At 41.1% G+C, this 22,227-nt stretch overlaps 1 protein-coding gene across 1 annotated transcript in view; it reads left to right on the top strand.

Annotated features, from left to right (window-relative positions):
• SORBS1 (sorbin and SH3 domain containing 1) overlaps positions 1-22,227 on the top strand; it is an 80,613-nt gene that overhangs the window by 21,667 nt on the left and 36,719 nt on the right. Inside the window, exons 8-16 of the mRNA XM_082310113.1 lie at positions 2,816-2,963; positions 8,112-8,141; positions 11,962-12,137; positions 12,935-12,998; positions 14,142-14,216; positions 14,552-14,614; positions 18,654-18,701; positions 18,812-18,941; positions 20,972-21,086. Coding sequence (XP_082166239.1) covers positions 2,816-2,963; positions 8,112-8,141; positions 11,962-12,137; positions 12,935-12,998; positions 14,142-14,216; positions 14,552-14,614; positions 18,654-18,701; positions 18,812-18,941; positions 20,972-21,086 — 849 coding nt within the window. The remainder of the gene's footprint in view (positions 1-2,815; positions 2,964-8,111; positions 8,142-11,961; positions 12,138-12,934; positions 12,999-14,141; positions 14,217-14,551; positions 14,615-18,653; positions 18,702-18,811; positions 18,942-20,971; positions 21,087-22,227) is intronic.

The raw sequence follows: 22,227 nt of genomic DNA, 5'->3' as shown, positions 1-22,227 counted from the left end.
TTACTTTCTCCTTGCAATACTAAACTTGAGAGAGGAGTGATGACTCACTCCCTGCCAGCAGCATGACAACTGAAACCTTGTTTACGTCCTGTGCTAGTGCATGCGTGTTGCCTGCCTTGTGCAGCTTTGAACTTTCTATTGACTTCTTGCAACAACATTTGCCTGTCTGTCTTTGTGCCCATTCTGCTAGGGGATGCACACCTTAAGAGTCTTCACAGGATTTGCTCAGAATAATGAAATCTGTATAAACAGAATAGCTGCAACTAACTGATCTCTTCGGGCTCTTTTAATAGCATCCTTAATTGTGTTTGAGTAACATTTAAAGCACCAACAGTAGACCAGTTAAAGGTTAGGGCTGGCTTTCTGTTCCACTTGGAGCCACAAGACCATATGGTCTCTACACAAATCCCTGCTGAAATCAGTTTAAGATTGCTGCCAGTATCCAATGACCTACAAGCAATAATATCAGTTACTGAGCTAAGAGTCTTCCAAGCATGTAGATGCTATGGGATAGATTAGGGGGAGAGTGTCTCTTCAATTTGGAATCGCTTGTCTTAGAAAATTTTGAAGAATTCAATCCGCAACAGTTTTAGCTTGGAATTTACTGTGTTCTTCTTGGATTAGGTTTTGTTTCTCTTTAAGCTCATCACCTGTTTTAAAAAGTCCTCAAGGACAAGGAGGAAAAGTAGCTCTCAGTTAAAGTTGCAGAGGAGGCAAAAAGTATCTGACCCTCCTTGTACTGGAAGTTTTACAACCACTATTTTTTTAATATGGTTGCTTTTAAGGACAAGTAAGAAGTTCACCAGAAACCCCCTCCTCTCATGATAATGCTTTCTCTTCCCTCTGACTCTATAGGGATCTAGCAAACAAGCATGTGGGGGGAAAAAAGAAAAAAAACAACCAAGGATGATATTTTCAAAAGCTCTCGGCATTGGCCTTTCTGCTTCTGTTGAAATTGGTGGGTTTTTACTGCAGAGACGAATGAAAATTTGTTGGTTTTTGGTTTTTTCCTTTTTTTTTTTTTTTTTTTTTAAATGGAGCCTATCTGCAAGCTCCAGAAACATTCAGCAGGCATCCAAATCATAGAGGAGGAGTAGTGGAAATTTTGTTGTACCTGATTTTCATGAGATGAGAGTTTTGAAACATTTTTGGGCATGCTCACTTCAGGCATGTAGTCACAGAGCCGTTTTCCACAATGATTTAAATGGTCTTTGTTCACCCACTTTGGTGACTTAGCTGGGGTTGCTGAGCTTATCCTGATCTGACATCCCTCTTCTTTGAGGAGTTCTTTATATTTTAGTTATCAAAATGAAGCTCAAACCCAACTCTCTCATACTTCACCCTGACTCCCACTCCTTTTCCCAAATTGCATTATTTGGAATATTATCACAGACAGCAAAATGGGGCTGGATCTCTCTCTTAGGGACATCTATTTCTGAAGACCATTGATTCTTTTCTGTCCTCATGAAATGTCCACAGCCTGATCAGATGCTGCTTGGAGCAAGGTCGCCTCCATCCAGCAGAACAGGATTGTTCTTCCCTATTTCCCCTCTAGGTTGGAGAGACTGTAGATGCTTGTTCTGGTTATGGCCAATTCTCACCATGATTTATCTCTGAGCTCTGGTGCTAGGCCTCACTCTGGCCCCTGTTCAGCCCACTGCCTGATCCTGTAAGTCCTTTCCCCTGACACTGGTGGTTATGAAGGCCATGGAGTTGCACTTGGCCAGAAAAGCCAGGAGCAGGGATTCTTCTGGAGCAATATTCTGTGCATATTTAGGGGTTTTTTAATAGTGATGAAAATTCCCCTGAATGCTCAGCTCCATTTTACACATCAGTGGCCTGCAGCATTTCAGTGTGACAGTGGAGGCGCAGGGGTGCAGAAATCTGGTACACTGTTCCATACTCTCTTTGTTTGGATGCTCATTCCCTGTTAACGGTAATTGTGTGTCCAAATTCCTTAAGAAGCTTTAAAAAATCTCAGCCTAAACTGGTACACACAGTCTTAGTCATCGTCCCTTCTTTGTCTTTTCCCTTTACTACCAACAAAAGCCTGGTATCCCTGGACTGAGATTTTTCAAAGATGAACTAGTTTTTAAAGTGTCCCTACTGACGCAGCCTGTATTTGTACAGAACAGCCAGAGCTGTGGTGATACCAGAGGTGGGTTTGAAATAAGCAAACATTGGAGCTGGATGCTTTCTGTGCTCCAGCAGCAAAGCCATGTTGAGTATCTTCCTTGCTAGAGTCCTACTTTTTACCCTCTATCAGTTTTGGCGTTTTTGTATTTCATTATTTTAACCAGGTAGGTGTCACACCGTTTCCTCAGTGATGGTGCTAACCTTATTCCTCGGACCCAGCCAGCTGCAGTAATGTTTCACTCCAGAATTGCATGAGTTTTGCATGTCTGACTTCTTGCTATGAAAGGAATACTTCTAAAACAAATGTTTGTATGTGTACATACCTGGGGAAAGACGTCTACGTCTTCCCCCCAACCAGATTTGCTCATTTCTGGCACCCTTTCTTTGCTCCAGGGAGTCTGCTGGATGAACATAGTGCCTCCTTTTGGGGTTGGAGTTGTGAAACCCAACACCAAATAATTATAGTACTGCCTTAGTAAACTAATTGCATTAACAACGAGCAGGGTGCGTACAAGGAGCAGGGTAACACTTGTGCTTATGCCTTTTTTACTAAAATTTGCTGTGATTATGCTTCTCATTCAGCTTAAAATGTTGGTTGCTTTTTCCCCCCCCCCCCCCAGATTTTCCCAGCGTAGCAGCCTTCTATATGCTGCTAATGATGTGTTGCTCTCCTTTTCAGGACCCAGGTCCTGTGCTAAACGAAGTGCCCCAGCCTGGCACTGGCACTGACTATCCAACCTCCTTCACTTCAATCAACAAGTCTTCCTCTGCCTATCCCTCTACCACAATCGTCAATCCCACTATTGTCCTCTTGCAGCACAATCGAGGTAAGGAGACTTGCATATTTGTGGCTCAGTCTGAGCAACCTGTTATGCTACAAGGAACTGGAGAATGTGTGTGCTGTGGACAATTAAGTCCAGACTACTAAGAGCTAACAAAGCTGCCTCCAGAAAGTTGTAGTGACTGAGGCATACAACAGGCAAGTAAGAGGTTAGAGGCGTGGGACAATGCCTACTTTTTCTAATTAAAACCTGTAGGTCAGAAGCCATTCTGAGGTTGGGGAAGAGGCTTATAACTGGGCTATAGACATATGAATAAGTTATTGCAGGGTAACAGCTTATCCCCCATCAGGTGTCCTGTCATGGTGGAAAAGGGGGTATGGTTGCATCTATCTGTCAGTAGAAGCAAGGTAGCTTGAGGTAGGTTCTCCCTCACTGGAAAAGGGGATGTGTTACTTCCCAGCTACTGCACTGTGCAAGCAGCCATATTTTCAGTTACTGTGGGAGAGATTTGACCTCTGAATTCTCAGCTGAATTTACCCAATGGTAAATAATCTGTTTGCCCATAAGTTTCAACTTGGCAATTTGTTCCTGTATCCATAACTGAATCAACTCAGACTCATACTGCAGTAGTTCTTGAGGTCTGGGTTTGCATATGAACAAAACAACCTTGTTTGAGCACTCCCATGTTTACTAATCTAAGCCTTTCTCTGCCTCACAGCAGTTCCCTCTGAATGGATAGTTGCATCTCTTTACCGCTGGCATTAGAGGGAAACTTTGCTTCTCCTTTTTAGTTCTCCTGGTGATTGGCGTTACCACAGCCTCCCAGTTCACTGTGCATCACTAAAGACTGTAGCTTATAAAGGGCCACGCGGATGAAGTCCAATTTGCCTTGGTTTCCAGTGGACTAAGGAAACTCCAGGACAGGCAGATTCTAATCTACAATGCTATGACTTGCCTTTTGCAAAGAAAAAAAAAAAAATATCAGAAAACAGGGGCAAGGCCTGCACTCCTTATATTGTAGTCATTCTAATTACAGGCATGCATTGATGTGCTCCTTAGCAGCCCCTCATATATTTTTATTTCAGTGCCTTTTTAAAACAGACTTCAGTCTTTGACCCTGAAGATAGTGTCCTCACTGTAGCCCAGATGATTATAGGGGTAACAACTGGGTTGTCTCTTCCTTTTTGCCAGCATCTGAAGCAACTTTGCTTATGTGCTTCTGAATGAGGGTGTCTGGATTCCTCAGCTGCTTGAAGAGGAGAAAATATTATTTGAGGCATCCTTTTTTATCTCAAAACTTTTTGTTGACTTTCTTGAGGTGGGATACTCTTTTGGTTGTTTTTGCATTAAATCTGGAGCATTTCAGTGTGTACCACACAAGGATATTTTCTATCTGTAGATTTTAAGAGACACAAATCTGCACGATATGACGATCCACACACACTGGCTCTGAGACAACTGATGTCAAATTATTCTGTGTACTAATTACCTTCACAGTTAACAATTTGTCCTGCCAAATATGTCTTGCCTCTGACCATTAGCACTCATGATACTGTATCCTGATAGACTGAAGAGCCTTTTCTCATCACATTTTTGTTGACTGTGATATGTGGCCTGATAAGCAACCTGATCAAGTCTGTGAAGTATCTCATTCTAATGTGTGTTTTTCAGTCTTTATTAGTCAAACTTGTAATTTGCAAGAATCATATTGAACTGATATAACAAGGCATCTTAGTTATAAATCTGTATCGCATGTGTTGTACTATGTATTTATTAGTAAAATCCCACATAAGTCATTACAATATTTTTTCTGGCATTATTGTCAACTTGACAGACACATGTCCCAGCCATCACACTAATGCTTTTCGAAGGCTGTCACAACATTTGCTTTCTTCTTTGTCCTGTGGAGTTTCCTTTGTATTCCAAGACATACTGAGGATGAATGTTAATGGTCCAATGAGCTGCTCTCTCCATAACTGCTCTCTTAAGAGCAGAAAACTGCTCTAAAACTCTTCAGTACAGTTTATATGAACGTGCTAATTTTCAAGCATCTGACCTCAGTTGTTGTCATTCAGCATAGTCCTTAGTTACTGTTGAAGTGGAAAGTATTTCTCCATCAGGTGGCAGGACGTCAGACTTTTTTCTCCTTTTTTTTTTTTTTTTTTTCTTCTTTCAAATGCAGAATGGAAATAGTAATTGGATGTGTCATCTTTTCTGCCTTCTTATTAACAGTTCCACTGTGCTTATTTGGTAAAAGAACAAGATTATTGCTAGGTTTCTGTTTATTCTTCATGTACCTCAAAACCTATTTTTGAGTCTCTGAGACATTCTGTTAATTCTTTTACTTCCATTGTCATTTTCTTTCACATCCCAGCATATGTTACCTACTCATAGGTATACATTTTCTTAGTTTTCCATCCTTTTATGTGTTGAGGGCTTCTTACAGTTCCTTATGCTTCCATTCCTATCTAGGCTTTATCCCAGCATAGCATTAAGATTTCTTTGCGCTAACTTAGTGTTTTTAAATTCTCGGATCTTAGTTATCTATTATGTTTCTGTCTGGCTGACATGATTCATATTTGGTTTCATCTTTATGGACCTTATCTATTCAAAACTGGTTTGGTCTCATGGCATGTAACAAATTGTTACTAGGTTATGATCCACCTTCCCCTGAATGGTTAATTATGTTTTGTGCTGAAATCAATTTCTTCATGTCAAGATGAGGTTTAATATAAATTCCTCTTGTGTGCTATGAAATACCCTCTGAATTAGAAATTTCAAGGTCATTTTAATGCTGGCAGTCTGAGATCTCCAGTAGTTTAGTTAGTCTTCCAGATGGATAATGTGGCTTGCTTTCTCCTCAGTGGATTATTGACTGCTTTTTTAAGAAGCTGGTTATCTTATTCTCTGGAGTGACTGTTGTAGCAGACATCACCTACTGTCCTATTTTATGCTTTACCTGCTAGTTCATTAATTAATCTGTAAGCATGTAAGACCCTTTGATTTGGAGCTATCAGATACTTAGAAAAAAGTTACAGCATTTGAAGCACAGAAACTACACTATATCCTTTTTTTGTCTGCTCGATCTTACTCAGTAAGTTGTGATGAGACATCTCAGAATTTTTTCTACTGGATTTCAGTAATACCAACTGAATAAGATTTATGCTTATAAACAAGTAATTTCAGATCCTCTTGTTCATTCCTAGCACCAAGGTAAGAATTTGTTCCCTTCATATCTGTTGGTGTCTTGATTAATTTTCGTTTTGACACCTTTATTTTGCACTAAATGTGCATGTACTCAAATACTTGTTTCCTCTTCCCCTTCTGTTACTGGTTTCAAGTGCTAATCTCCTCCAGTGCTCCCCCCTTGGGGAACTTCGAAGGCACCTATAATCATTCCTTCACTGTTGCCAGCAGTTATATTCCTCTGCTCGACCCTTTCAGCGGGAAGCCTACAAGTTTTTGGCCTTTGCTTACAGTCCCAAAACACAAGATCAAGGGTGAAAGCTTCAGTTAGCTGGTATGTGCCTGGGGCTACAAGCTGGCTCTGGTCAGGTGGGAGAGTGAAATAGCAGACACCTCCTACTCCTGCTTCTATCCATCAGCAGTTCTCCTTCCTACTCAGAGACATAAGTGAGAAGGAAACTTCCTCTTCATGTAAAAAGTACTTTTTTTTTTTTTTTTTTTCTTTCATGAAAAGTCTATTCATCCATGGTATTCTCTTCCCTGTGGAAGAAGAGATAGGAAAGAGCCCTCAAGCATTGACTCTCTAAACCACATGTTTTTGTCAGGAGACCATAGTGACTGAACACAGTTCTCCTTAGCGAAGGTGGTGGCTGAAGCTGAGATCATCCTCACTCACATCTTTTCTCCTTTCTCATAATACAGCAGCCTACCCCTGATGGCCTGCTTAGAAGAGTGAACCCTGCAGCAGGTGGTTCCCATCTACTTTTCAAGTTCAGATTGCTAACCCTTCCTTTTACCCATTGCACGTAGGGGCTTGGTTCATATGTTGGCAGCTATCATGTGAGCATAAGGCACACCAGCAGCTTGCCATCGGTGGTTAGCAGAGCAGAAGTGTTGGGGTTAAAGAACAAAGTTCATAGGTATTAGTGAGGGAGCTGCACTTAGTGAGGAGAAATATTGGTCTTCCTTGCTGAGATGATCCACTTAGTACAAATATCCAGTGATGGTGGGTTCTGCTAGCAAACAGCGTACACCTGGAGGATCGTTAGTACTGCAGACTTGCTTGGCAAGTGTCCCACGCCACCTCAAAGCACAGTTATTTCCTGCGCAGGCATTGCATGGCATGGTTTATTATGAATATATAACAGATGTGATTAATATATTAAAGTTTTGAAATCTTTGTATTAACAATATGAGCTTTCAAGAGTGTTTGTATTTTGTATGTCAGTAAAATAGTTTATTCTTTTCAAATGGCTTCCATGCTTTAAATGAAAGGATTAATTGCTAGGGAGTAGAAAGAGCAGAGAACAGAGCACTAAGAATTCTTGGTTTATTCCCAGCCCTGACTTGGGCGAGTCATTTGGGCATCCCTTTAGAAAGCAGCTGTGAGCATCAACTTGAGGGTGGTCAAATGTGCTGGAAGATACCACAAATGTCCCAGTCTGGGAACTCAGTATGAAAGACCCTAAACCAAGGGGACCATTCTGAGAATCAAAGCCTTAACCAAGCTGCGTCTGTGTGCAAATCACTGAATCTGTGGCTTGGTAGTATGTGATGAGACTGAGCAAGCACCAACAACAACTCGATCCTTTCCTATATCCCTTCGAAATGCTACGGCATTATTGTTTCAAAATGTACTTCATGCTAATGGTAACAGAGTTAGTTGTCAAGTTGTTTTGACTCTGAGTCCTTACTGTTTTTCGAATTGTCTCCTGTCCAACTTTTTTCATTCTCTGATATTAAGGAAAAAAAAAAGTGCTCTTTGCAAATGTATTGGTTGCTGCATCATGAGATTTATATTATTCCACGAGGCTGCTGTGTGGAGAAGGGACTGTGGGCTGTCACTTTGGCAGGGTGTTTGAAAACAGATTCTCTCCAGCAGCTGCTGCCATTCTGTCTACAGCGTATTTCTTGCCTGTCAGAAATGCAGCACCAGAGCACTTGCTGTTTATCTCACCCATTTGTTCTGTATTTCTTTTTGTTTTGTTTCTTCTTCCTTTACCACAGAACAGCAAAAAAGGCTTAGTAGCCTGGCAGGTATGATGTGAAAGGTCTGCTACCCCCCAGCTGCTGCCTCTGCTGGAGCAAAGCTGCTGCTGTGTTAGCTTGTGGAGTACCTTTAGCAAACACACTTCCCAAGAACTGCAGAGGAATTAGTATAAATATTTGTCCTGGCTTAGCCTATGTCACTGAATATTCAATTTCAGTCTTTTCCCCAAATGCTACCTGTGTGGCCACATGTTAATATACCAAAACCCTAAATTACTCGTCTGTTCCTCCTAAGTCGTAAGATTTTCATACAGTTTGATTGTTCTAGCTGACTTTTGGGGCTGGCTTTTGAGCGTTTAGGTTTATTCCCTTGGGGCATATTTTCAAGTTTCTCTACACAGCCATTAGAGTTCGTTTTGCTTGTGGTGAGGGGAGAGGAAGAGAAATAAAAATAAGTATTTACATGACTCCAAGGGCAGAAGTATTTGTGCCAGATGTCAAGAAATAGATGATAAAATTGTAGCGTGCAGGTATGCACGTGTGCTGTCACCCTCCTCTCCCTGGGCAGCTCTCTGCTCTTGCAATGGGTGTGAGATTCTCTCCTTGAAAGAAGAGCAAGTTGTTTTCCTGCTCATCTTTCCCTCCCCACACCCCAAACAGAAGTAGCTCAGTCTGCAGTGGACATTGTAGGAACACTGCATTATGTACCACTTGCCCATATTATTATTCTTTGGTTATGGCCATGGCAGGGTAAATGAAGAGGTGGGAGAGAAGGCAGTCATAGACAGTGCCTAAGCACTTTAAATATCACAAATAGAAACACATGGAAGCCAATACTGCATGCTCTTGCTCTGCTGCGTGGGCCGTGGACTAGCGGAGCGTGTCCCATAAGGACAGCGTCTGCCCATGAGGCAGCTGCTGACCTGGTCTGACTTCATCCACCAGGTTCCTTCGGCTGCAACACCAGCCTGTCCCTCCTCTCTGCTGCCACCCTGCTGAGGTGACAGGCTGCGTAACAGCTTACACCGGTTTCTCTCAGTTGCTTCCCTTAGTGTAGGTGTTGTCTGATCGGACACCACTCAGCTGCGAGTTTAACACTTGCCTGCAAGTCTGGACAGAGGTTTCCTGTTGGTTTTCCCTTTCGCAAGGTGTTTCCCTTCATTATCAGGAACTCCTTTGTTTTCTAAACTAGAGATAGCCACAGAGCAGTTTGTTACAGCCTGAATGATCCTCGGTCTGGGAGGGTGAAGCCCATTGTGGCACAGCTGGGTCTGCACCTGCTCTCAGTGTACCAAAACAACCAGACAAAGCTGCTGGCTGCCACCTCTCCCCCTGCTTTTTATGTCCTGTTGGTCACAGCAGAAAAACTTTCTTGCTGTGCAACCCCATATATTGCTGCTGCTGCTCTTGAAAAAGGATGGCTCAGGTGCCATGGAGTGTGCTGACTGGTGCAATCTGGTTATTTGGGCGATTAGGCACCAAATTTGGCTCTCTGATTTTTAAATACCTCAAAGCCTGATATATACCTCCATAAACTCTTTTGAAATCATTGGAACTGCATGGCAAATAAGTCAGTGTGAAGTTTACCTGTCATTCTCCAAGTTGTAGGGTATTGTAGGAAATCTGTGGTGAAAGATGTCTGCTTTAGTTCCTCCCCCTGCAAAGACACCCGTGCAGCAGGTGTCTGTGTTTGCAGTATCAGCTGAGCAGCCAAACTGGACCAGCAGCTAAGCTGGACCTCTTGGTTGAGTCCTATGGACCTAGGCAGGACTTACCTGGCAGGGTGCTCAGGGAGGGAGGGCTTGCCCTAATACAACTCATGCTGTCAGACAGACCTTTCCTGTCTCCAGGGCTGTCAGTCCAGCACCTTGAACCAGTTCTATGTGCACTCCAAAAAATATTTTTGAAAACTCCTTCAAAATACATTTAACTGGCTGGTAGATTTTCCCCCTAGCTACGCCACGCTAGATAGCTCCCAGCCTTCATGTTATGGTATTAAAGATGTGAATTCATGATTGGGACATGGCTGGCACAGGCCAGATGGTGGGGTTTATTTTTGCTAAATCATCAAAATAAATATTTTGTTTAGATCGTGGCTGTGGCACTGGGAAATCAGATTGTGATACATTTACCCTGTTGTTTACATCTATATTAGGTATTTTGAATATTATCATCATCGTTTCAGATGGAGTCTGCCTGGCAAACAGCCAACTACTTTTCCAGTGCAGGGAGCTAGGGAATCAAAGAGAAAAAAAATATATTTGCCAGTCCTGTTAGAGAAGGACTTTGTGACCTTCTCTGGCATTGAATTCTTTAGTCTGCAGAAAATAATGACTTTTCTAGACCAGAAGCTCAGGACTTGTAACATCAGCAGTGACAACGATAAGTAATGGAGGAAAGCTGTGACCTTTCCTAAAGTTTGCATCCTTTCCACATCCTCATCCACATCCAAAAACTCACTTTTTTTTGGTCTTCAAGGTCATGGAAGAATGGTCTAGTTTCAGTTGCTCTCTCCATGGTCTGTTCCTAGAGGCTTAGTAGTTTAGTAGTGGAAATGGACCAAATACTTCCTACAAAATGGAGAGCCCTGTACACCAGGAACACGAAAGGACCAAAAGACAATGCACACATGTTCACAGGGAAGGGAAATAGGATGAAAATGCTAAACAAGAATTTAATAGATGCTTTGCCCCATTTTGAACATTTATAAACATTATTTCATTTTTTCTTAAAGAGGAGGAAGGCTTGAAGTTTGATGGTAATTTCAAACCAACCACTCAAACACAAATCCTTCACGTACTGAGTTTTGCAGGGCAGAATTGTGTTTGCTCAAGGTACCAACAGACCGATGCTTTGTTATGCACGAGCCTTTCCTCTGCTAACTGCCCCCTTTGGATTTCTGCACATTTAATGGCTTTGGGCAGTATGGTGATGTGCATGTGAATAAACATCTCTCTCTCTCTCTCTCTCTTTTCAATGCATGCAGTGATGTAAAAAAGATGGGACTTGGCAAAGTCTTGATGAGGCAGACTGTAAAATCACAGGTATTTCCTCTCCAGAAAATCCACACAAAAAAAGTCCTCAGCAGAGCCTAAGGGTTGCTGTGCTGCAGCTCTCCAGAGCACAGTAGAGCTTCAGAGCAACCTGAGCTCCCTTGGTTCCTTGGCCAGTGGCGGTGGTGGTGGTGGTGCCTGCTGCTACATGTGGGTGTCAGGCAGGCAGTGTCAAGGAATTCCAGGTGGAAGCAAGGGGGTCTGGAACAATTAGTTGTCTCCCCCCCATCATTGCAGACTCACGATCAAGAGGAATCATGTGTATGCTTAAAGAACAGTGAAATTTGTTGTTTATAAATTCTGGTTAGTGCACAAAGATGAATTGGAAGCATCATATGCTGACTGTAATGAATGGGATTGTCAGGCAGGTGAGTGCAAGCTGTTAAAAAGTAGTGCTCCACTACCACATAGGATGCTCCATTAGATTGAAATCACCAGCAGAAAAAGATGTCTAGGAGACTGTATCACTGATGTTTTTTGATGAAGAATGAGATTGCAGAGTTGCTAATTAGTCAAAAAGACACAAAAAACTAACTGCCAAACAGTCCTTGAAACCAAAATTTTTCATTGTCTTATGTGACAGCTGAGACTGTCATGAGATGTGTGAAGGTAGCTACCTGAGGGATGCTAGCCTGCTCTTGCTGGCATCAAACATTTCCTTGGTAGATTTCCTTCAGTCCAGATGCTAACCACAGCTAGCAGTGACACAGTCTGTCTCATCAACTACTTGCTAGAATTTTTGCCTTAAAAGAGTGGAATATGGTGATGTGGTGAAATGCTGGGATGAGATAAGAATCCCCCATTGTCATTTCCAGATTCAGTGCCAGACAGACTAGTTTCTGATAAAGTTGATTCAGCACTCGTACGGGACAAGCCGGTTCAGGAGACAGTACCAAGTGAGAAGAAGGCAATGGAGGAGAAGAGAAGCATTGTCAAGAGCCCTCAGCACATGGCTGATACCTCTGTTGATGATATTGGCATTCCACTGAGGGTAAGACAACACTGAGCATGTGGTCGATGCACAATATCTGGGCCAGGTTCTGCCTACCTGAGCACTCAGGGAATTCACTAAAGCTCCAGAGACTGCAGAGATTTAAGGGAAGATAGAATTCTAGTTCCAATGTATTTTATTATGAACACTTCCATTTGCTGTCAATGACCTGTTTCAGCTGCCTCAGCGGGAAAAAAATTAAAAACTAATATCTCTTTTCATAATATTTGAGAATATTGTTTTCTGCTCTTCTCTGTTATTCACAGCTAGCAGCTAAGGAAGAGTTTTGTCTCATTTTAGCCATCTTAAAGGCAGATATCTCTTTTATACAACATGTTTAAGTTCATTCAGTGTTCAGGGAAAATTATCATGAAAAGAATTATTAACCTATTGTTACAACTAGTGTCTGGAGTGACTTGAACACTAAATGTTTCTAACTGTTCATTGGATACTTAAGAAATTGGTACATATGACTAAAATAGGCAAGATGTCTACTTTTAGATGTCAAATCAGATTAATATGCAAAACCTTCCACACAATCTACAGTTCTACACAGGTTACAATCTAGCCCTGCAAAGCTTATGCATTATTAGTAACTTGAGTGAAACCTGTAGCTTCATTACATATGAGATTATATATCTGAGTGAAATCACTCATATTTCAAAGTATTCATTTCATATAGCCTTCATATAGCAGAGTGTAAACGTTTTTCATTGCTGAAAGATTCGTAAGAACTTTGAAAGGCTGATAGAATTCATGGTTGTGATTATTTATGTGTATATTTATTTTTCCAATAGAACACAGACAGATCAAAGGACTGGTACAAGACGATGTTCAAACAGATCCACAAGCTAAATAGAGGTACTGTAACACAGATGTTTTTTATTTACTTTAAAAGACCACCTCGACAACATTTTGTTTCATTCACGTGAAGAATTATACTGGATGTTAAATGGAAGTGTTTTATGTTAACTAGTGTTTGTTCTGCACCACAGAACTCAACCAATGTATTTGAAATCTCTGAAGTCAAAGGTGAGAGAACAGTGAAGTCCAAAGAAAGGTCTGAGTTGTTCTGAAAGGTGAACTGCAGTGCCCTTATGAAATCAAGAGTGCTATTTGAGATCAGAAAGCTGCTAATAATTCCATACTTAGAGAAAATAGATCCCTGAACTCCAGTTTTAGCAACTAACCCCACCCCGCACAGTTTTAAAGGACAGTAGGTTATCATTGAAACTGCTCTGTGCATAAGAGAAAACTTTTTACACTGTAAAGCTTTAGTACCTGCATAACAAAGCTTGATTTGAAGCTCACTGAAACCAATGGAAAGGTTTCCATTGATTTTTGGTGAGTTCAGAATCTGAACCCTGCTTTTTCAAAACCTTAAATTTTCTCCTTTCAAAACCTAAAATTGTGGTGAGCACTTGCAAACTTGGTAGTGGTGCACTCTCAAGGGATCCCCTACTTCGGGGCGTGTCTATGCCTGGCTGCTGATACATTCATGTTCTTTCTTCGTGTGAGAAATGGCTGCAGTAGCATTTGCAAGCTGAACCCTCTGAACAGCCTGATGTGCAGGCAAATGCAATTCAGAACTGCGCTTATATAATAAAACATAGAGCATGCAAAACTGGAGCTGTATTTGCCGCTGCAGGTGCTTTCATGATGAGCTTTATGCATAGATAGATGCTGTGTTGTATTGGATGGAATGAGAAAGAGTTGAACTGTTTCCTAATCCCAGTGCTCCTAACAGAGGTTCTTCAGCTCAGCCAGAGCCTGTGCTTCAGAAGGAGGAGAATGAGTTCAGTCTCCTTGGCTTCCAGGATCTCTCGCAGGGCCCAGACATGCAAGGCAGCAATGAGCAGAGAGGCATCTAGGTTGTGTCATGGTAGAACATCAGCACGAGAGGGACTGTTCTGCAGTCAGCTTGTATGGATTCTTGTCTCTCCCTTCTTCCCCTTTAAATCTGTCCTCTCTGTTCTTTTTTGCAAATCATGTTCCTCTCCTTAGACACTCCTGAAGAAAACCCTTATTGCCCTACCTACATATTTCCTGAACTTCCTGAAATCCAGCAAAAAACTGAAGGTACCAGAAGTTTAGTCAGAGTATCTGTTGTCTTGTGCTTTGAGTTAACTGTACTATAGCACCCTAATAGTAACTAGATTCAGGTTCTAGATTTCCGTTACCCATGTGTTACACTGGCTGGAAATTCAGTTACACCCAGTATACCTTCTTGTGTGATGCATAAAATAACTAAATTTTTGCTAATCCATTAATCTTTTTTTAAAGTATGATGCCATTTACTCTAGTATTATTAAAGTACGCAATAAAATCATACGATGATATGAAATTGGGGGATGAAGCAGTACCTCCACTTCACTGTGGATAGTCTCAAAATCCACTGCTTTTCTCTGCTGCAGAAGACAATCCTTATTCTCCTACATACCAGTTTCCTGCGTCTACTCCTAGTCCTATCTCTGAAGGTAATAATAAAGGACCATATATATTTTTCTGCACAAATGCTGCCTTATCCGTTTATTTTCTTCCTGGAGTTTTTTCTAGTTGCTGAGCATTATGCTGCCTCATAATGATTTGCTGCACTCTAAGCATTGCCTTGACTGTATGATGCCTTTTTGGCTTTGCAGTGCTCCTCTGGCTTTGTAACTAGTATTTGACTAATGCTACAGACTTGGGGTTTGCTTGGTTTTGTGTGCTTATCAGTTATATTGAGCCATGTGCGTGCAGTGATTATTTAACATGCCTAGAATGCTGACTTACATGTAAAGATGTGGTTTAACTGAGATTTCTCCCCCCCCCTCGCATCAATACATTTCTTTAATTATTTACTTCTGATTTTGAATATTAACACAGTATTAGGGCCAGACCCAAAATGCCACTGAAGTCTATTGGTAAAAAGACTGCTTGCTTCAGTGGGTTTTGGATCAGTCCCTCAATGTAGTCTTCTAAAATAAATATAACTTGGTAACATAGGTTCAGGGCTGGCCTTAGGTGCACTTGGCATATCTAGGCAAGGGCAGAGTTTGACAGTCTCATCAGCACATCTTGCGACTTGAAATAACGCTGTCTTATCCTCTTCATGTGCTCAGCACATTCCTTTAAACTTCATGTACAAACCAGAATCCTTTGCAGTCATGTCTCAGGGATGGTGAAATAGCATCTATTGCAGTGATAATTGTGTAACTGTGTGCGTATGCATGAAAACACTTATATATGAGAAACACTGCAATCCGCTGCACACATTGGACAGACAAACAGACATTTCCTGATTGGGAAATTGTTGGTGACAGCCTTGTTGACTTGGTGCTTTGGTGTCACTTTAGATCCTGCAATTTAGGAACTTGCCTACTTAGCCTGTGCCTCAAGGCAACCCTGGCGAGACTGTTAATTAACCATTTCATTCAATGTTTATATTAGACATCTGGTGAGTACTGTGTAAGAAGAAAACGTACAATATGTGTTCTAGCTGAGATGCTTAAAGACGACTAGGATATGTAAGGTGCATTTCACTGTTAAAATGAATGTGGACTAGTGTCATACAGGTATCTAAGATACTTGCTCATTTCTTGGTGAAACCTATAGGTGAAGAGTCCTGTCTTGGAAATCGTAATGCAGTGTAAATTATTTTCTATTGGCAGAATGGTATGTGGGTATGGATGAGAGAGAAACAAAGAGTCCCAGTGACTAATTGATAAAGGAGTTTTATGGAAACTCAATTTTCATGTTTGTAATGAAGTTTGAAAATGCATTTTGCTCTTGTCTGAACTAACACAGTTTGCAAAACCAATGATGACAATATATTAAGAGTCTGGTTTCCTGTAAATGTCCCCTATGCACTTACAAATGTGCGTTATGAAAGTAATTTGCTGGTTTAGGTAGTTAAAGTTTTTTTGGACGAAACACTTGCTGAAAATAAAATCTCAATATGTTGGGAAATGTTTCTCTAGTATTTGCCTGGATTCTTTCCTTCATAAGGAATCTGGAACATCTGATGATGTAGATGGGTTGGAGTGCACGTTTCATGTTTAGAAAACATTTCAAAGCTACATACTTGGTGGCAAAGTGTTTATACAGAGATGAATTGAAGCCTCAATTTCATACAATCAGTGTCAGAGCTTTTTGCTTTGGATTGATGCATAGGATCTCTTAGAAACATCAAGATTTGGGCTCCCATCTAAAATACCTTTCGAGTCTCTAGAAACATAGAGAATATGGCCAACCCATGAAAAAAAAAAAACCAAACTTGCAGATTCTCTAGGAACTACAGGGGAACAGCCTCTTCTCGCTAAAGGAATCAGATTTTCAAACTACAAAGTGGTGATACCCTGCTCCGTTAAGGAGGGTCCCACAGGTAGAATGCAGCTCTGAGAGCCAAGAGATCTTGTTTTAATGCTCATTTCTGATTTACACTTTAATCTTTATGAAGTCATTCCAGATTTCTGTGCTTCAGTATTCCTTGCTGTAGAAAGGGAAGAAATGTAGACACTCTTTTTCATGAGAAGAAGAGACAAAACATACCTGTTCTCCTTATTATTGTAGATATTAGAATATAGCAATTGGAAAATAGCACTTATCTGAAGTGAATTTTTTTATTGTATCGTTTTCCTATCTGAATGATGAGCTATAACGATTACTGATATTTCTCTTCAAGTAAGTACATCAATTTTTTCATTGATCACCAGCACTAAATAAGACTGTGAGAGGTGAATGGCTGTGAAGATAGTTTTAGACATTTGTTCATCTGTATTTGTAGGGACCGAGAGTTTTGTGATTTACGAAGTATTTTGCTATCTGAATAAACTCAACTTTTATATAGGAATACCAGTCAATTTTGTCAACAATTCAGTGTAATTACATTAAATAAATATTTGTTTTCTGTCATTTAGGTTTAAAATATGGGAATTGGCCTGAAAATCAACCTTCACTATTCTTTAAACCTGAAGGTTATGATAAGCACACCAGAGTCAATAACCATCTGTTTGGAACTTAAACCTTCTAATTCATTCACCAAGAGAACTCAGCAGAGAGGCTAAAAGTTAAGACTTCTTTGAGCCTTCCTGAAAGGCTTGATTAAGACTTGAGTGCAATTTCAGGTCAGCTGTGTTAGCCAGATTGGTTTTTCCAGCAGATGAGATTGGCTGTAGCGGCTGATTGATGTCCTCCTTGAGACAAGATCTGGAAATTGTTTCAATTTGTTGATTGGCATCGCTAAATTCACACAACAATTTTTTAGTATGTTCTTTTCTTATCTAGCTTATTCTAGCTTCATCTATTTTGTTTTTCTGTCTTTTTATCTCTGTCACTTTTAGTGGTTTCTTCACAGAGGTGTTAGTAATACCTTTGCTCACAGTTCTCTTTGCAGTCATTGCATTGTACTTTCCTGCATTTTGCCTTGGAAGTCCTGTAGATGTCTCATATGCACATCCCCGCAAGTTTGAACCCTCATCAACAGAGAAAGGTGATGGGCCTGTGGGTCCAGTTTCCAGCTCTGATCCCAACTCCCCCTGCTACTACCTGCAATTCATTGAGGATTCATTCCAAAGCCTGTTGAAGATGGTGGAAAGATACCGCTAGGTTTTTGATCAAGTTAAAGTCTCTCTGGCCATCACCTGTAGAGTGGGGGGTAGTAATGCTGCCATCCTCCCACCTTCTTTTTGGGCACATCTGCCTTGCGTGCTACAGTACCATGTTATCTTTGAATAAGGTAGTATGTGGTTCCGCAGCCCAAGGCAGCAGTTGTGTCCTGGGAACGACATTGCTGTGTTGATGCAGTGTAATGCTTTCTCTGTCAAAGAGAGAAGGTTGTTCAGCTTAGGGGCCAGACCACACCACTCAGTTACACTGATGTCGTTGCTAGCTCTTTTAGAGCTGCTTGAATATCTCTATTGTATTCTATAGATGTGTCGTTCCTATTTAAAAAGTAAGCTCTTCAGAACAAGGACAGTCCCTTGGTGCAAGTATACATGTGTGTCTCGTGCCAGGAACGTTATCTGCACTTAAAAGATAATCTGAGTCAGTGAACATACTTCAACTCAGTGTGCAAGTTAATACAAGGAAGATGTCCCAGCGATTATCATGTGTGACTGGGAGAAGGGCTCCTCAGCTCTGTTACTGTGTCTAGCACCTAGTGAGTTATTTTAGGCATATACTACAGCTTTTAGATCCTCTATTTATCTTTCAGCTTTTGATAAAGTGGATCTAATAGCCCTTGCTGTAGAGGAGTTTTGTGATTAAAAAGTGATTGTTTTCTAAAGTGTTTTGAGAGCCTGGAGAAACGTATTAGTGTAAGTAGTACATTAATATTTATATCTAATCTAGGAATTATATTTAAATGCAATTTAAACCTCATTGGGATTTTCTTTTTTAGGATCCTCTCTCTGTGGTAAGTATTGGGCATATCACTCAAATTATGGCCAATGTATTAGTAGAAGAAATGAAAAGGATCTCTGGCGCTGCTTCTTTGGGGCTTTTTCAGCTCACTTGCAAAATGCTTTTGTCTTTCAGATGAAGATTCTGATTCATACTCTCCTCGTTATTCTTATTCTGAGGACAGTAAGTAATTGACATTTCTTGCGTAATCTGTCAAACAGACAGGGCATGTAAAGCATGTATTTGCCTCCTATCCTGTTCACCAATATTCCTATATTTGACTTATCCTACAGGCAGAACCCAGCTTTCAGTTCCCCGCTCCAAGAGTGAGGCGGACAATATTGATTCAGAGAAGGTTGTTAAGAGGTCTGCCACTTTGCCACTGCCAAACCGTACTTCATCGCTGAAATCAAGCCCAGAAAGGTGACCTGAACTAAGATATGTTTGGATCAGTACTGGAAGAATCTCTGAAAGCTGCGAATGGGAAGGGAACAAAGGTGGAAGTTTTAGGTCCAGGAGTCCAGTTAAACTTTTTGGGGGAAGTGGAGATGTAATTTTGACTCTGACTCTTCTGCTAGGCAGCAGTGAACTCCTTCATTGTCACAGCACGGTCCCCCATTTTGTCTGTCTTTTTTTACCAGGCATCCCACAGTCTGTTGCATAGTTTCCTGCCTGGGTGAGAGTGTTTCCCTGGGTGTCATGCCTATACAGTGCCTACCACAGAGGCACAGTGGAAACTCTTGGCTCAGTGTGACACTGTAAAGACACCTCAGAATACAAGCAAGTAACAATAATTGTGAAGAAGCAAAATTTGGATTTATGTTGAGCCTTGGTAAAAGTTTTGTTACGTTTTCCATCTCTGAGGAGTCCCACCCATATGAAATTTACTGGAAGTAGGTTCTAGTTAGCAGTGTCATTTCTGGTCTTTCAGGATGACTTCCCTCCTGGTTTTTTGCTTTGTTTATTACCATGTATTTTAAACCTTTTTGTGACAGTAATGAATGCATTTAACAAATGAAGGGAAAGCAGAATGAGCAATTAATATTTTATGTCCTGCTGAATTCTCTCAGCTTGTGAACTCCTCCCTCCCTCACCAACTTCCACATGCTCTTAATGTTTTTCACTTGCTGCCTCAAATAAGCAACGCTATAATTTGAGATTGCTGTTTCAGTGAGTATCTCAGGCCACCGGATCAGGAGACAAAGTTTGCTGATAGAACGTGTCTTCCTTACATAGGAGTTGAAGCCATAGTACATTGGCCCTCTGAGAAAACTCTTGCAAATGGAAGGATTACAATAATTAGTGCTTCCTGTTATCTAGTGACAGAACAGTGTTTCATGAGGGAGAAGTTTCTCTGGGGTTGGAATCTTAAGCAATCAAGTTTATTCTAGACAGCAAAGATCAACCTTGTTGAAATTTGTACACTGTTTGTAGGCCAGTCATTTTGGCTGTCATCTTGCCTTACTTAAAACAAACAAACAAACAAACAACTAAAAATTTAAATTGGTTGTCTCTGCCCCTCTTAAGCCAGTGGAGAGAGTTTGGGCAACTCAGTGGGTTGTTCCTATCCTAAATGAGGTCAGTAAGGTAAGCAGGAGGAAACCTGGAGCAGCAGCTTTCGTTAGATGCCTCACTTTTGTTTGGTGAATGCTAGGTGAGATGAATCCACGTACAACACTGCTCATCAAAGGGAACATATCAAGAGCAAGATCAGAATTAGTTTACCTGCTTAAATGGCCTGATTTCTGGGCTTTTTCAGGGGCATTGGTTATTCTGTATGAGGTGTTCGAATATATTACTTTTCAGAGGAGCTGGATGTTGTAGGATACGGACCCTGAGTGCTTTGTGACTACTATTGGCTGAACTGTGCCGGTGTGGACACTGCACAAAATCTTAGTGATTTGGATAGTCAATGGACTGTTCTTAGCCACCTTTAGATACACCAGTCTGAGATAACTCATTCATGTCTCTAGAAAAGACCCCCTCTTGGACCTCAGAGTTGCCCCAGAATCCAGAGCAGTAGTAGTCAGGTAATCAGTGATGTGGCTAAAATGAAGAAGTTTAGCAAAAGAGATTTAATCTGAGTTCTGCTCAAAGTTCATATTTGTGAGCTTAGTTGAAGCCTATCACTAAACTATTTCCAATCAGATACGGAAGTCTGGAGGTTTATTGAAAGTACTTGGAATTTCTTCTGCTCTGCTGCAATAGTTTCTTCCCTCTCTGCTCCAATAGTTTCAGCAGCTGAGCTGTATCAGACTCTGCCTGCTATAGTTAAACAAATATATGCCCAGAGCCCTATCTGAACTGTTCCTCTTGCAGCAGGCTCCTTTCCTAGATTAAAAAAAAGTACCCTGATTAAACCACGATTAACAGGGAAAGGCGTCTGTCTAAAGGAAGTACTTGTCTCCACAGAAACCACAGTGTTCTGGGTTAATTGATCTTTGTTTCCTCAGGACTGACTGGGAGCCTCCAGACAAGAAGGTGGACACCAGAAAATACCGTGCAGAGCCCAGGAGCATTTATGACTATCAGCCAGGAAAGTCCTCAGTTCTGAACAATGAAAAGATGGTAATGTTTTTTTTTTAATCCTAGTTTGTGGCTTTATCCTATGATTGTAAAATACTCCCCAAGTGCTTGTCCAGTTCCATTTGGATAGGATTCCTTATGCTTATATTGCAGTGCTCGTGTGATGTATTTCCTGTATATTTTGTTTTGAAAACTGTTTTGCATAACTTCCTAACATTTTTGTTCTCTATAAAGCAAGATCCAGGGGGATTGAGAGGCTTCTTTCCTTTTGGACGTGTTGTTTTCTGTGTTAAGTATGGATCACTAACCCTAGTTTTTAATCCATGTTTGACACTGTGATCTGTTCAGCAGCTGTTTTGCCAGCTGTACTTTTTCTAGGGCACAGCATTAGTTGATGCAGGAGGGTTGAAGGCATTATGCAACAAAGCGGGCTGGTTCAGTTTCTATGTTCCTCTGATGCTTTAAACACCAAACGACTAATTTTTAGAGTGCCTGTAATGTGCCTCAGGGGATGCCTCTGAGGTGCATTAGGACATGGCCATCCCCCCTGGGCTGCTCTCTTCCTCAGCTGGATCTCACCACTTCTGTGGCAGAGGTGGCAGAACTGAATGTGAGCTGGCTCCCCAGCTATGCCAGTGTTTAACCTGGAGCATTAAGTGAGCTGTTACCAATTTCAGCTTGAATGAGTAAGTAATACTGTGAATTGTGACAGCTAGGGGACATACAAAGGTCTCATTCTGCAGGCATGGCTGAGAAGTGGTGCTAACCTGGTCAGCCAGTCCTGCATAAATCACCACAGCTCACTTAAGGTGTCCTTTAGTGGTACAAATGTGACACTGTAAGTGCTAGAAAATACTGAATGAGGTTACTAGTGAATAGCCAGTTTAGTACATAAAGATATAATTGTTCTATATAGGCATTAATTTGAAGGATTCAATTAGAAGCGCTGACTGCATGTGAGATTCCAAATGTAAACTGGACTTTGTGCCTTAACAGCTCAGTCATTGATCCATGCATGGAGCAGGTAAAGGAATGCTCCTGAAAAACCTGCCAAGGATTTTACACAAGAGTGAACAGCAATTTAAATCAATAGAAATGTAAGAATCAAGTCTGCTCTGGGACCTGATGTTTCTCCTTAGTATTTTGGTGGGTTTTATTTTTTCCTTCCAAGTGCAATCAAGGT

Source organism: Platalea leucorodia (assembly GCF_965183815.1).
Source record: "Platalea leucorodia genome assembly, chromosome: 4".
In the NCBI taxonomy this organism is placed as follows: Eukaryota; Metazoa; Chordata; class Aves; order Pelecaniformes; family Threskiornithidae; genus Platalea; species Platalea leucorodia.
Note: the sequence above shows the minus strand (reverse complement) of the source record. Positions and strands in the feature narration are given on the sequence as shown.